The sequence below is a fragment of the Micrasema longulum genome, unplaced genomic scaffold (genome assembly GCF_059751315.1).
Source record: "Micrasema longulum isolate JH-2025_06_02 unplaced genomic scaffold, ASM5975131v1 h1tg000661l, whole genome shotgun sequence".
NCBI classification, from domain to species: Eukaryota; Metazoa; Arthropoda; class Insecta; order Trichoptera; family Brachycentridae; genus Micrasema; species Micrasema longulum.
In genome coordinates, this window is record NW_028277857.1 from 579,953 (window position 1) to 595,251 (window position 15,299).

General features: G+C 30.5%; 1 protein-coding gene across 1 annotated transcript in view; it reads right to left on the reverse strand.

Annotated features, from left to right (window-relative positions):
• Positions 1-5,768: 5,768 nt before the first annotated feature.
• The window catches only part of LOC148279872 (uncharacterized), a 74,050-nt gene continuing 64,519 nt past the window's right edge, over positions 5,769-15,299 (reverse strand). Inside the window, exons 2-3 of the mRNA XM_088229276.1 lie at positions 12,076-12,151; positions 5,769-7,815 (exon numbers count right to left, since the gene is read on the reverse strand). Coding sequence (XP_088085402.1) covers positions 5,924-7,813 — 1,890 coding nt within the window. The 5' untranslated portion in view covers positions 7,814-7,815; positions 12,076-12,151 and the 3' untranslated portion in view covers positions 5,769-5,923. The remainder of the gene's footprint in view (positions 7,816-12,075; positions 12,152-15,299) is intronic.

Sequence of the window (15,299 nt, forward strand, 5' to 3'; positions counted from 1 at the left end):
TCCCTCTACCTGCGGTGAATCGACATATCTATATATATATATATATATATATATATATAAAAGACAATGTTCGAATGGTTTTCCTTGATGGACTGAATAACTACCGTACCGACTTACGTACGGTTTTCAGACAAATGTACATTTTGCCACGAAAAGGTTTATAGCTCATAAAATCTTCAATTTATTAAGTACAAAAAAAGTTACGGGCGTAAATGTTTTTTTTATTCATCACTAAGGTTGCATTTGCCGAGAATGCGGATACAAAAAAATGAATGAAGGTTTTTTTATGTGTAAAAAAAAGCTGGATTTGAATGTTAACATTCGTTTTTTTATGGATCCCCGTCAGATTATTTCATTAAATTCCTTCTAATTTCAACACATTTTTTTGTTGTTTTAAATGCTTATCTCAGCCTTACATAATGTACGGATCTCAACATTGGTGCATCTATCGCACATACTTTTACCACACATTCGCCTGAGAGATTGCATTTTGACAGTATTCGATTTTGTTTATTTAATTTAAATACGAATATGAACTTAAATCTTGCAATAGCAAAGCATTGCCCGGTTCAGCTCGTAATTGATAAAACAGAATTTAGTCTGTTGCAAGCATTCTCCGGCTACTTTTAAACATTTGTTTCCTCATTTTTACTAAAATGCCAATGAATGTACGGTAAAGTACTGCACAAATCGATCTGGAAAAGTAAGTAGTGTAAACTTTCACCGGTAAGCAATTGTTTTATCTTGTCAATACTTGTTTTAAATAATTTGAATGTTAAAAAAACGTTTATTTATTTATTTTTGCACCACAACAGGCCAAGAGGCCCAATTACAATGGTGAATTACATCACAGAACACCCAGGCTTGAGAAAAATCACATTTTTTATTTTTTGTGTTCTCACCGGGAATCGAACCCGGAACCTTTCGTGTGTGAGTCAAGCGTTTTGACCACTACACCACGCTAATATTTATTAGTCTTTCTGGCTTACTATCTACTGTCTCTGTCCTGCTCAGTTAATCGGATGTATAGTAAATCGATGAACAAAGGTATCATCAAGACAAGATCTAAACTATTAATTTAGTGGTCGTTTAAATCGTTGTAAACTTAAACCAAAAAAGCCCAGATCTTGTCTTGAGATAAAAATACGAAAAAGACGGGTCATTGAAGAATTAAAAACATATTATGAGGTGTCTTCATAATACAAATTTCCCCGAATTCGCAAATCTCCTAATCAATTTTTATCATGACCTTTATAAAATTGCAGGAGTTCAAATCTAACATATAAATAAAAAAGGGTTAAAAATAAATAAAATGGAAATATTTCACATAAGTTAAGCTTTCATGGACCAGGATTTATAAATTGAATCTCACCCGTAGAAATAAAGGTTTCAGCTTTTATATCTCACAAACATCAACAAATGAAAGAATTGAAGGATTATAAATATCCAAATATGGGCAGAATTTGAATGTTACACGGTGTGTAAAGTGGCCACTAAAACCAGCCAATGACAGTTTATAAGCCATTCATACTTTTATTTATACTATTTCAATGTTTGTAATTTTTTTTTATACAGAATAATGTTCTGTCACTGGGGAACATTATTCTGTGCCGAGGGAAACATTATACCATAAGTTAAGTCTTAAATTAGTTATTTAACTAAGTTAACATAATAATAAAATAAAAACGTCATTAATCTAAATAACCTAATTGTGATGAATATAATAAGCAATATAAACTAAAATATTTGTAAAGACCATGACCAATTTATAACTGTAGGGCAAATTTCACAAACAGTACCCAATTTTTTCCTATTTGGCTTGATTCACTTATCGATCCGTGCGCAACCCACCTCCTCCATCCATTTCTTAATAGCAATTTTATACTTTGAGTACTTACTAATTGTCCTAATGGATAATGGAAGTAGATTGTACACTCTAACCGAGTTGTAGGCCAATCCTCTTTGACCGAAAGTTGTATTAATGTTCAACTGTTTTTGCAGCATCAGGGTGGAGTATCTAGTAACTATTGTATTTGTGGAAGGAGTTATGGAAGGTATATATTAATGTTTGTATGCGTACAGTTACAGATATTTTACATACAATGATTTTACAGAGGTAACATTAAGATTTACGAATATACTGAGGGAGCTAGTTTTGATTAGGACTCTTAAGATAATTTTTATTAAAGCTTTTTGGGCAATTATTATTTGTTTGAACAATGTGTCACTTGCACATTCCCATCCAATTAAACAAATTTATTTAAAAAAAGTAAATTTGTTTATTAAATTTATTTTTAACACATTTGATTAGTCCATCTTAAATTCCCATCTATATAAATGCCTTAATATTTAAATAAATCTACTCTGTCCAACAATTTACATATACATTTAATATTTTGAATTTGGTTATTTTAATTACAGCTGTAAATAGTTAAGGAAATATATATATTACAAGTAGTTTTATTTTTAATTTCAAATGTTTTGTATTTTGTTTTCGAGTGATTGAGTGTTATATCATTTAAATCTAACCATTTTTTTACTAATTTTAAGTCATTTTCAGCCTTTTGAAATAAAATATCTCACGAGCTTCCTTGAAATAGTAGCACAGTATCATCAGCGAAGCTAATTTTAGAGCCTCTTATAGATAAATTGCAGATATCATTTATATAGATACTAAACAACATTGGTCCAAGTATGCTTCCTTGAGGGACGCCAAATGAAATTTTTATTTTGTCGCTAGATTTATTATTAATCTTTTCTAATTGAGGATTTCCATATTCCTTAGTTTTTTAAAAAGCTTAAAACACCTTTACCTTCTCTAAATTTTTCTTCATCTCTGTTGTAATATGTAAATATAAACAGCTCCTCAGGGAGTTGAATCCAGTTCTTGTTTACAAAAATTTGGACAAACTTAAAATATTTTTGGCACAAAATAAATTTTATTTAAGGTATAGGATAATATAAGGTTTTGGGCTCAATTCGTGACAGGGTTGACATGTAATATTTATTTGAAGTGCTTTTACACTAAGGTATTTTATAGACCTAAAACTGGCGCTTGCAACGTGAGACTGATCATCTAACCGTTTTTTTGCACCACAATAGGCCAGAAAGCCTAAATACCGTGATGATTTACAGCACAGTACACCCAGGCTTGAGAAAAATAATCAATTTTTGTGGTCTCATCGGGAATCGAACCCGGTACCTTCTTTGTGTGAGTCAAGCATCTTAACTACTACTTCACAAAGGCTGCCTTTGCGTAATAAAAAGGATCAAGATACGCTGCGGTTGGTGTGCTTATGCAGTTTCCTATGTACCATTAAGACCATAAAAGGAGTTATTAAGAATGAATAATATGTTTTAAAAAAAGCTTTTCCGAAAGTCAATTTTGGTACAATATATTTTACCTTTCCCTTACTGTCCTAAAAACATCCGCGCGTTGCGGTGCTGTGTAGTCACTACACGTGCAACAAATGGAGAATTCAAATCGTAAAAGTGTAATATTCATCAGCAATTGCTTTAATTATTTATATTTGATGCCAAATATTTCTAAAAACATGAAAAAGACATTAATTCGTGCTCTCAGTGCGTGCAAAGGAACCACTTCCAACGAAATCCGGGGAGCTACTAACGCAGCAAATGGGCGTCTGGGAGAAGTACAAGAAAATTTGCTGTTTGCGCGTGTGACGCATAAAAAATGTCTTTTTTGCTCCCAAATATACTCGTATTATCGAAAGTGAGACGTTAAGAGTATGCGAGACAAAAATATATTAGGATTACTCTTTTACTACAAACGCAACAAGCGACACATTGGTAAACTTTCTTTTGTATTAGTGATATCTCCGATTTTTGACAAAACACTTTTTGTGTTCTCAATAAGCATGAATTATTTAATTAAAAAATCATTTTTTACCGATACGTTAATGTATAACAAAGGAATACCAAAAATCTCAACCCATATAATTATGGAGAAATTAAAATTATTAGATGCACTAGCTACACATCACCGGGAAGGGAGAGTCAATAATATCTGTACCTTGAAGGTTAAACTATGGGACCTATTTTAAACGAAATGTTTAGAAAACAATATTTGGTGATTGTACGATTTCAAAAACATATTACGTAAAATAATGTATTTTTTATTTATTATTTTTTTTATAGAAAGTCCAAAAAAAATCTTAAGGCGTATAAATTTTAAACTTAGAATAAGTCATGAATTTTTAAATTACGATTTTTTTACACTAAACATTAAATTTGTTAAAACTTAACGATAGACGAAAAATTTAAGACCTTTTAAATTTATTCAAAATTGTAAATTCAAAATGGGATTACTGTTACCTCTCATCGACTTCAGGGTGCCTGGAAAAATGACGAGACAGGTGCCACCGTTTTGTAGCAATAATTCACGGGCAGTGTATACTTGTAATGCCGTATTGAACATACTTCATGAACTCGGCAATATTTATTCCCACGTATCAGATATATTCAGTGTAGGGTTTGTTTCTGTTGAACAAACCTTTTAACTCTTTCAAAGATGGTGAATGGTAATTATATTTATTTATTTATACATTTCATAATTTATACATTTTTTTTCACTTTGCTCAGCTGTATGAAACAGAAATTTACGGTGTTCTATTTATATGACTTAAAAATATTTAATAATTTAATTTGAATTTTACTTTTATTCTAAAATCGTTAAAACTTTCCACTTAATATGTTGTATTATTTTTAGGCAATTTTTTTTTTATAAATCTTGGGTCAAATGTGATTAAGGTTTATTTTTTAAAATATATAATGCCAAATATGTAAGTATCATAGTTTTTCTAGATTTGCCGTTTATGTTAATAAAATAAAAAAATATTAAAAAAAGAATGAAAGTTTAATTTGAAATAGCGTTTCTAGGATTCAGATTTTCAACTAATCATAAAAAAAAACATTTTTACGATGAAAATGGACTTTGATGTTTGTATTAAAATAGCTTATTGCGATAATTTCTGCATTTTAAACTTTTAAACGGAAAAAAGTTGACTACACTGTTTTATCCTCTAAGGTACAGATATGTTGTTTAATATTTTGCAGAAGAACATAATAATATTTATAAGATTTAAATACAAGATTTTTATTATTTTACGCATTTTACAAACAACGAAATATTTTGCTTGTCATTATGCTCAATATTCAAATGTTTTAAAGCATTTGGCTATGATGGATTCGTAATGTAACATGTGACACGTAAAAAGAAATGTGAAGTATGATAAAATGTTCATTTTATATCGTTAAGGAATAGTTTGAATATTACATTAACGGACATTAGGCATCAGATTTTTTTGAAACAACGTTTACTTTGAAAATGTTTTAATAATACCGGAGAAATACGTTTAAATTCACATTAATTTTCATTTATTCAATAAAAATCTGTCATTCTGCGTCTTTTTGACAATTTATTCCAATTATTGTGACGGCATAATGTCTCAAAGTATAAGTAAAATAAAACTTGTGAAGCATACCCAGAATTTTTTCTCACCCTTAATTTTCTGACGTCGGCAATAATTTCCCAGATGATTCCCTTTAAACATGAAAAACTCAAATATTACAATTTTGTTCCCGCTTCGTAATTTCTGTTTCAGTACTTACCTAATTTTATTCTGCAAACGAATCCGCCTTAAGTATTCATACAATACCGATGTAATTACTGTTAGGATTAGAGAAATGCTTAAATAAAAGAAAAGGCAGATTATTTTTTAAATAGTTTATTAAAATGTCTCTGAAATTGACTACTGAATGGCATAAATTTCAAAAAACGTATAATTTATAGAGATATATTTTTGTATTTTTAATCGAAAAAAGTTATTTATTCTAGGTAAATATATAGTATTTAAATTTATTTACATTAGAATATTATTTACAGTATTTTTGAATGATTGTGCTAAAGGGAAACATAGTCTGTGACACACGTAGAGCATTGCGTTAAATTTGATGAGATAACGTCCTTTTCTTCTGGATGGTATATTATTGAACTTCCCTCTACTGTGACCCTTGGACCGAGCTTATCATTCACTGGAATAACAGCAGTGGGGTCGTTCGTTGGTCTGATTGGCCTTCTCGGAAGGGTGGCGTAGGACACACTTGGCACCGAGCACGAGGACATGGAGGACCCAGCGCTGGTACTTGACACATTGGAACCTTTGTAAGGAATATCCAATAGATCTGGGTATCTCTGTATATCTGAGTATGGATCCTGGGACACCGATACAGATATATAAATATTTCCAAATCCACTCGCCGGCATCACACCAGAAGAAAATTCTGGAGGGGGAGGGTATACGCTGACAGCTGTTGAATACGTTCCGACCATAGGCATTACCATACCTTGATTTTGGCTTTGATCTTTATAAATATGAAGGGGCTCGCATGATTCAAGAGACGATAATGGAATCGAAGGAGAATTATCTAGAAGCATCGCTTCCGAATCCGATACACGCATCATGTCTGAGTTCCAAGCCCCGGGAGATTGTTCTGTTGTTGAAGCGATCGATATATCCAGTAGCTTCTTTTCCTGGTCTAATAGACTCGCGCTTCCTTTGATGCGTCCCTTTTGACTAGTTACTTTCCGCTGTCTCTGATAACCACAAATAAATACGAGGATGATACAAAATACAACGGTGACAACACTGCCGCACACTAATCCTAGATATGATGAGTACGTAGGAGCTTTACTCAAAGTCGTCGCTGTCACAACTTGAGGTAAAACTAACGACACGTTTTGGCTAACTATTCCAAGTAAATTTTTGGCCACGCAAGAGTATTCTCCGGAGTTTGCATCTGTTAAGTTGACAATTGTGATGTTGATCCATTTCTCTAGAATTCCTTCGTCAAACTCTATGAAAGGTGATTGATCAGGGTGCGAGGTATTGCGACTGTCAAGTGTAAATCCATTAAATAGCCACATGACTTCCGGCTCTGGGTCACCTTTTGCAAAGCACGTTAATGTTGCGTTTTCTCCGACATCTCTCTGTACCATTTTCTGAGCTACCTTGACTTCTGGCGAACACGCGAACTGCTGAGATTCCACTTCCTGCCATAATTTATTTTGCAGTCTCTCTGGTTTTAAACAGAGTAGTGAAACTGAAGATAACTTGCTAGATAAGAACCAATTGCGAAGCAATCTCAAAGAGCAATCACATTTCCAGGGATTATTCTCCAAGGCTAAAGACTTAAGTTTATGAATGGGTTTGAAAACGTTATCGGAAAGTGTTTCCAGAGCATTGTTTCTCAGATTGAGCATTTCCAGTTGGTACAAGTTAATGAATGCATCGCGGTGGATTACTTGCAGCTTACAATTTTCAATATCCAAAGACCTCAAATAGGGTAGATTAGGAAATTGCTGACTGTATAATTCCTTTAATGGGTTCCCGTTCAAAATAAGTACCTTAAGCCTTTCGTTTCCTGCAAACGTTCCCGGAGGGATGTGAGATAATTGATTTTCAGACAAATCTACTTCAATTAAAATTTTCAGGTTTTTAAATGCATCTTTGTGTAATACAGTTAAAGTTGTATTTTTCATATAAACTTTTTGTAGATTGAAGAGTCCTATTGAGTAAAAAGCTTCATTCTTCAGATATGTGACGGAGTTATTCTGAAGATCTAGAACTTGGATGTCGGAGCTAATGTTGGGGAGGGTAGACAGTCCTGATGATGAGCAGAAAGCTGTCTTCTTTCCTGAAGTCCACTTACAGCGGCAAGGGAGGGGACAGTCAGTCCAATCACTCTTAACTGTGGTAGCTATTGTCAACAGAACAATAGCTACGAGTAGCATCGCTGAAATATAAGAAAAAATATAAATTAACAAATGAAAAACAATATAAAAGTTCAACAATATTTTGAGTTTTCCAAATTTTTGTAGACAAGGACTGGATTCAACTCCCTGGGGAGCTGTTTATATTAACATATTACAACAAATATGAAGAACATTTAAGAAAAGGTAATATAGAGTCTGGGCTTATGACATGTCAATGGCTGGTTTAAGTGGCCACTTTACACACAGTTTCAGCTCTTTAACTTCACAAACATCAACAGATGAAATTATTGAAGGAATATAGATGTTCAAATATAGGCAGAATGGTGAATGTTACACAGTGTGTAAAATGGCCACTTAAACCAGCCATTGACAGGTCATAAGCTCTGTAGATGCCTAGACTTCTATATTACCTTTTCTAAAATGTTATTTATCTCTGTTGTAATATGTTTATATAAAAATTAGAAATCATCACCATCGGATTTTTTAAAAAGGGTTGTCTGTATAATAAATGCATAATAACGTTTTGGTTTTTTTATTATAAAAAAATATTGTTGTCAGTAAAAAAAATATTTAAAAAAAAACCGATTGCTTTTCCCTTAATTAGTTGTTGTGTCTTAATATCATTCATAAATAAACAATTTCATAATTATTTAAATATATTTAAATCATTAACATTCAGGTCAAACATATATATTTTTTTTAAAGGAATAACCCGCTCAGCCTCAATTTTGAGGCATATCAGCAGTTGGCAAAGAGGGGATATGGAAGGGGGTTATGAAAAGTACACCACATCATCCAGACCAATTGAGAAAAATATTTCTGGGATTTTCTTCTTGCAACTGGCGGGAATCGAACCCGCGACGCCAGTTTCACAGTTGGCCGTCACCGGCGCATGTGAATTTGAACTAATGTTAGTAAACATAAGTGTATAACCACATACCGACACACACTACTAAATATTATTAACCTAATTTTACCGCATGTTTGGAAGTGGTGGTGATTGCATCCCCACCTGAACCACTCTGAATTTAATATATATATATTTTAAATATATAAATTATATGCAGGTAAATGTGAATGTGTGTTTTAGTATTTGCATAATAGTATAGTGACTGTCCTGACAAGATAAGAGTACATCACTTCTTGAAACCGGTAGAAATAAAAAACTGGTAATTGATCATAGACTTTTATTTACAAACATTTATTTCGTATTTATTTTATTATTGTTAAGTTTTTGGTCTTTGTTTTTTTTGAATAAATTGTATACAATTATTGTTTTGCCCTTGTTTGTCTTTGCTAAATAGTTTAATGTTATTTTTTGTTCAGTTTCTTGCATTTATGTTTCTTCATAAAACTTCTGTAATTGGCTTAAGCCGTATGTATATAATAAATAAATAAATAAATAAAATAAAAATTGGGAAACTTATTTTGTAATAACGCAAAAAAAATCATGGTGAAAAAGGTTTTTTTATTAAATAAATATCACGAATACCTCAGTTACTAGTAAATTGATTATCGATTCATATATTTTGACAAATTTTTGACCGGTAATAAAATAAAAATACGACACATAAGTTTTTTTATAAACGATTTTGAGGGGTATGTTTTTTATCAAAATATTTCCCGAATTGTGGTGTAGGGAATTTCTTCGATGAAAATTATTCAGTTCAAAAAAAATCATCTATCATATTGACAGCAAAAGGGCAAAAATCTTTTCTGGTAGTATTTCTTTGACTTTAATGGATTCACTGCTACAAAATTAACATTCTGTATAAAGGAAAAATAAAAATTCCCCACAGGTATCTACAATATTTATACACTGAGGTCTATTTAATAAAGATTTTTGTAGAAATCTTTTTTTCGCTGTCAAATAATTTTTCTTGTTCTGAATTTTATGTTTTTGATTGATCATACAATTTGATAACATTTTTTTCGTGTATAGATAAATTTATTTGGAACTCTGCTGATGTCATTTGTAAAATACACTTTCTTTTCTTTGTCAGTCAAAATCATTTTGGTTAACATTTTGTCAGAATTTTTCTTATTATATTATCTTACTATATTATTTATTTTTGCTGTTGATATTATTGTTCTAAATATTCTGACGATGTATCGTCACATGGTTTTGCACTGGTAACATTCAACTTTTCTCTATGATACGGGATGTGAGTTTTTTGTCATAACGAGCCCTATCTTTTTGGTCAGGGGCAGTGTTTCCCAGCTTCTTTATGCCATGCCCCACTGTAGTATTTTCAAAAGTCAGATGCCCCACCAGCATCTTTTTTAAGAAAACAGCACGTCAATTTTCAAATCATTTTATAATTCGAACCTCTAATGAAATTAAATAAAACTTTTTCTAATACATTTATTATAACTGAAATTATTACAAAACAAAAATTAAAAAGGTAATAAGTGGAATAAAATTCAAATTAAATTAAAACAATAATAAAACACGGGTGACAATTGAAATTGATTACAAACACACACATATTTTGAAGCCTAATTTATGATAAAATTCAATTATTCTTGCTGCAAAGAAATTTGATGTCCGGATCTAACTTAATTGATTTCAGTCGTAGGTCCCCTTTATACCTTTATCAGTTATTTCCAATCGATTTTGATTTTTAATGAGTAAATCGCTTATGGCGCTAAAACCACATTCCACCAAATAAGATGAGGGAAAGGGTAATAATAATTTTCTGGCATGCAAAGTAATATTATAATATTTTGTGTTAGTTTTCTAGCAAATTCATGCCATTATTCCTACATCCTGCACAGTTTTTGTGTTTTCAGATAATTATTGAAATCGTAACGGGTTTCATTATATTTTAAATACAATTTGGCATTTATTTAATGTTTGTACATCTCAGACATTGTTTTGTATGACCAATGAGTATTCCCCTTTATAATATGTGGAATGCCGACGTGTCTCATCTCTGAAGCGCGGTGCCCCACCTCTGAGGCGTTATGCCCCACCGGTAGAACGTACGCCCCACCGTGGGAAACATTGGTCTGGGGTATTTTGAGAACAGGCCACTCGGCTGACGCGCAGTTCTGTAGAACAAACTGATTGAAATCGCTAGCAGCTTCTGACGCTGCCAAGAAACATGTTAATTATGGATTCCGATTAAGGGTGAGTTTGTTTAAATCAGTATCACAACTATTGAAAATCATCACCGCGACTTTTTTCAAATTACATGTGTGTTTACAACAGGTTATTGTTCCACCAATTATATTTTATTTGATGTAATAACTTATAAGTTATCAATTTAAAAATACTTATTACACTTCCACTTATCTATTTGACCAATTAATGCTTTCACCCACTAATGAGCATCTCAAAGTACACCGCCAACTCATGTTTCAATAATCTGTCTTACTCTGTTTCATTGAAATATTGCGCATTGTATATTTTTAAACTTATTTTCAAATGTACCTACACTTAAGTTTGTTTTATAAAAAATATCCTTACACTGTATAATATTCACCAGTCTGAAGATGCCCATTAGTGAGTGAAAGTGCTAATTGGTCAAATAAATAAGTAGAAGTGTACCAAGTATTTTTAAATTAATAACTTATATGAAAATATAAATTATTACATAATTACAATGGAATTTCATCGAGAATTATCAATAAATAATTTAAACAAAATATATTTTATTTTATATTCTGACTTCAAGTGAAAGTGACACAATCTACAGTGCTATTTTGTATGTAAAAAAACATTGCGAAATTTTATTTAATATGATTTTTATTTATCCTGATGACCATATCATTATTTTTTCCTTGGCAAAAATGTAAAAGAACGGATCCAAACTGTAACATGCCTGAGTATTTGGCTGCTTGGGTCTCATTTACTCAACCCTTCGGGCCTCGGTTAATTAAAATCTCAAACACTGACAAATTTATGTGCTTTAGGCCTCATCGTGTTTTTTTTTTGTTTTTCGGAGCAATGCTATCGCAACCACACAAAATAGTCACACAAAAAGTAAGGTTAGAAAGCAAACGGAATGAAATAAAAAAACATTTGTCATTCAAAATAATGCTACTAGCATCGTTTGTTGTACACAAAAACAGGGCCTGCGTTGAATGAAGAAGAATAATTATATATATTATTATAATTCAAGCAAAAAATGTTGTATCGCGGTTTTTTTAGCACTTCTTGCTGAAGTTTTTAACAATTTTTTCGGTTCATTATGTGGGCTTTCTGCCATTATCTTAAATACCTAAAGTAATGATCAGCGGGTTCAGGAAAGGAAAAAATATTTTGAAATATTTACCGTTTTCTATGACGCCTCTGGATTGGCCAGCGGCGGGTCATGGCTTAGCTTGTATTCAACGAATCATCGGCCGCCCCTGGAAAAAATGTATTATCGATTAATTTTTACTGGATATGTAGGGTTTAAACTCTCTTATTAGTAAAATATAAAGTGCCGGGATCAATAATACTCAATAAGTCATTTTATCACGAAAATACAAAATCCATGACTTATTCTAAGTAACACTTTTAAGAACTTTGAAATACTCAAACTTAATAGTTCCACAGTTGATTACTTTAAACCAATTGGACTCGATTAAGATTCGATATAATATTTTGGTTCGTACAAATAAAATAAATCAATAATCGAAGAATTTTGTGGTACCGTAGTAGTGTTGTGGACTCACAAATTAATGGCCTGAGGTTCAAATTAAAATCAACCACATCTTAATTCACATATTTTCAGCACAAGTATATTTTACTATGAAAATATATTTTTTTGTTGATAATAAGAACACAAATGTTTTTTTTTTTTGAAACTGAATTTGAACAACAAAACAACGTTTTTTAATATATAAAACGATTAATAAGCTGTGTTGCATATTTAACACTGATTTACGGAAATATTCAAAATAATTTTACTCCACGTCACTATATTCGCTTTAAAGAATTTATTTACAAGATCTCTCAATTTATTTGAAGAAAATTAAAAATATGAGAAAACGGCGAGTTGACAAAATAAGAAGTTGACAAATTATCAAAATAAACAAACAATAAAACAGCAAATAATAAAACAAATAAATATAAAGTTAACAATATTTTTATCAACGGAATTGTGAAATACAAAATAAAATAAAAATACAAAACGCTAAAATAAATTATTCAAAACTTGAAAATTTACTAAAACCGTTTTTTTCACATTACTTTTATGAAGTCTTTTTTCAATGAAATACACAAATTATTACAATGTGAATACATCATAAGAAATATAAAAAAACAATGTATTAAAATTTACTTAAAATAAATTAAATTAAAATTAAATATAAACTATTAAATAATAATTTGTCATCGGGTGCTCAGACTTAAGTTTTGATTAAAACTCAAACAAAAGAGTACGGCCATTATATTATTGACATATAATATACAATAACAGACTAACATTAATATTGTTTTGCTGCTTTGAAAATAAAGATAAAGTGTTAAAAAAAAAACTACAAAATCAGATAAAATATTTTAAAAAGTAAAAAAAAGAGAAAAAATCATACATTCAAATTAAAGAAAAACCATGTACGTACATTATCATTTTAAAATGTAAAAGAAAAAAAATAGTGGGTGCTCATAAATGTAACTAAATTAAGATGAAAAATAAAAATATAACAGAATAAATGGAAAGCTTCGATTGAGATTTGCAATTTTTTTTAATTTTAAATTTTAAAGTAAGACCAAAGATATTTTATTTTATTTGATTAACATTATACGGCGAAATTTCCTTTTAAAAAATTATAACATAAACTTATTTTGTTATTTTTTTTTTTTTAAACAAACATGACTATTTTTGATTTAACATCACCTCTATATTTTTAAAATTCCGGCAAAAGGGTTGGAATTAGTTTTGCCAATGTAGAGGTAATGTCTTTCCTCTATAAAAGTGTAAACCCTTTTCTAAGATCTAATCTCTTCTGTTTATGCTTGCGGCTTATTAAATTCAGGAAAAATGTAAATGTTAAAACCAATCATAATAACGGTTTTGAAAGGCAGATTAAGTAGGTACAAAATATCAATGAAAAGGGTCGAAATAAATTAAGTAAAGTTTGATTGGTGACGAAAAAGTCAAAATGTCAAAATCCTCTTCGTAACAAATTAACCAGTGTAAAGATACTTACGTTAATAATAATCCGTCAATATTTTCCGTCAATAATTTGAAAAGAAACATTAATTGATTTATCCAATCAAAATTTAGATCATTTTTCTTTCAACAAATATTCAAACCATTTAAAAAAAAACAGTAAAATCATTTTTAAAACGCCCTTCAGGTACCTTAGCGTCAAGTTATTTAAGGAATTTGAGATCTTAGATATAAGGCCATTATATATTTTAGAATAATTATGTTTGTGGAAGCAAATTATTCTATCAAATCCCAAAAGGAAAACTCCAGCACTACCAGAAGTCAAACAAGAGGATAGGTCATTGGGTCTACCACAAACTCTGAATTCGGGCAAAGAAATTTAAGGTTTCTGGGCCCCAAAACAGTGAAAATGTTACCTAATCATTGCAAAACCATGTTACCTAATCATTGCAAAACCATGGATTCAGTTTAATAAATTTGTAAAAAATTGTTTACTGGTCGAGAAAAATCCGAAAATTTACTCAAAAACATTCTTACATAATAAATGGAATAAGTACATATTGTATATATTGTTTCTTTTTTATGTTATTTTGTAAACTTGCCAAACACAAGAGCCAGACTCTTTTTTGGCAAGTTCAACCTTACGTGTCCCATTTTTATACTGAATGTATTGTTAATTGTTTATTTATGCTAATAAAGGTTTTTATTTAAAAAAAAAAAATAACTGTCAAGTAATTTACTAGTAGGTAGTAATATTATTGTTTATTTTGCAAAAAAAAGTATCTGCCTTAAAGCAGGTTGCACCTAGTTAGACATACTTGACCTGATCCAGAGAAATCTTTAACCTTAATGTGTGTGAAGTAGATAAAGTAATGGTTTTTTTTTACTTAACTATTATTATTATTATTATTGTTTTCAATTAATGCATAACGCAACATATTTTTTGATAAATTTAAAACTGAGAAATTACAGTAAAACAAAATAATAAAAATCATTCAAAAGAAAATTTTCTGCCGTTCATGATGTTGGGTATGCTTTTATGTAACATGAATTATTTTATTTGATAACAAGCCTTCGATATATAATGTCAAGAAAGTAAGCATTTCCAACACCTCATTTAGTTCGCTTAAGTTAACTGTTTACCATATTGATGCACAATATATTTGTTTTATTTATATCATTATTGTAGTTTTTCTAATTCGATATAATATTTGTATTTGTAAATTTGTGTTTCCGTGTCAACTAATTGCTCGTCCCAACTAAACACAGGACTTTAAGTCTCATGGAGTTGAACATACTCGATGCTTTTATTCGCGCTAAAGGTGGCTTCATCAAACAATAACTTTTTTTTTTATTGACATGTTTATACGTTCATTGAAGTTTTTAAACTAAAAAAATCA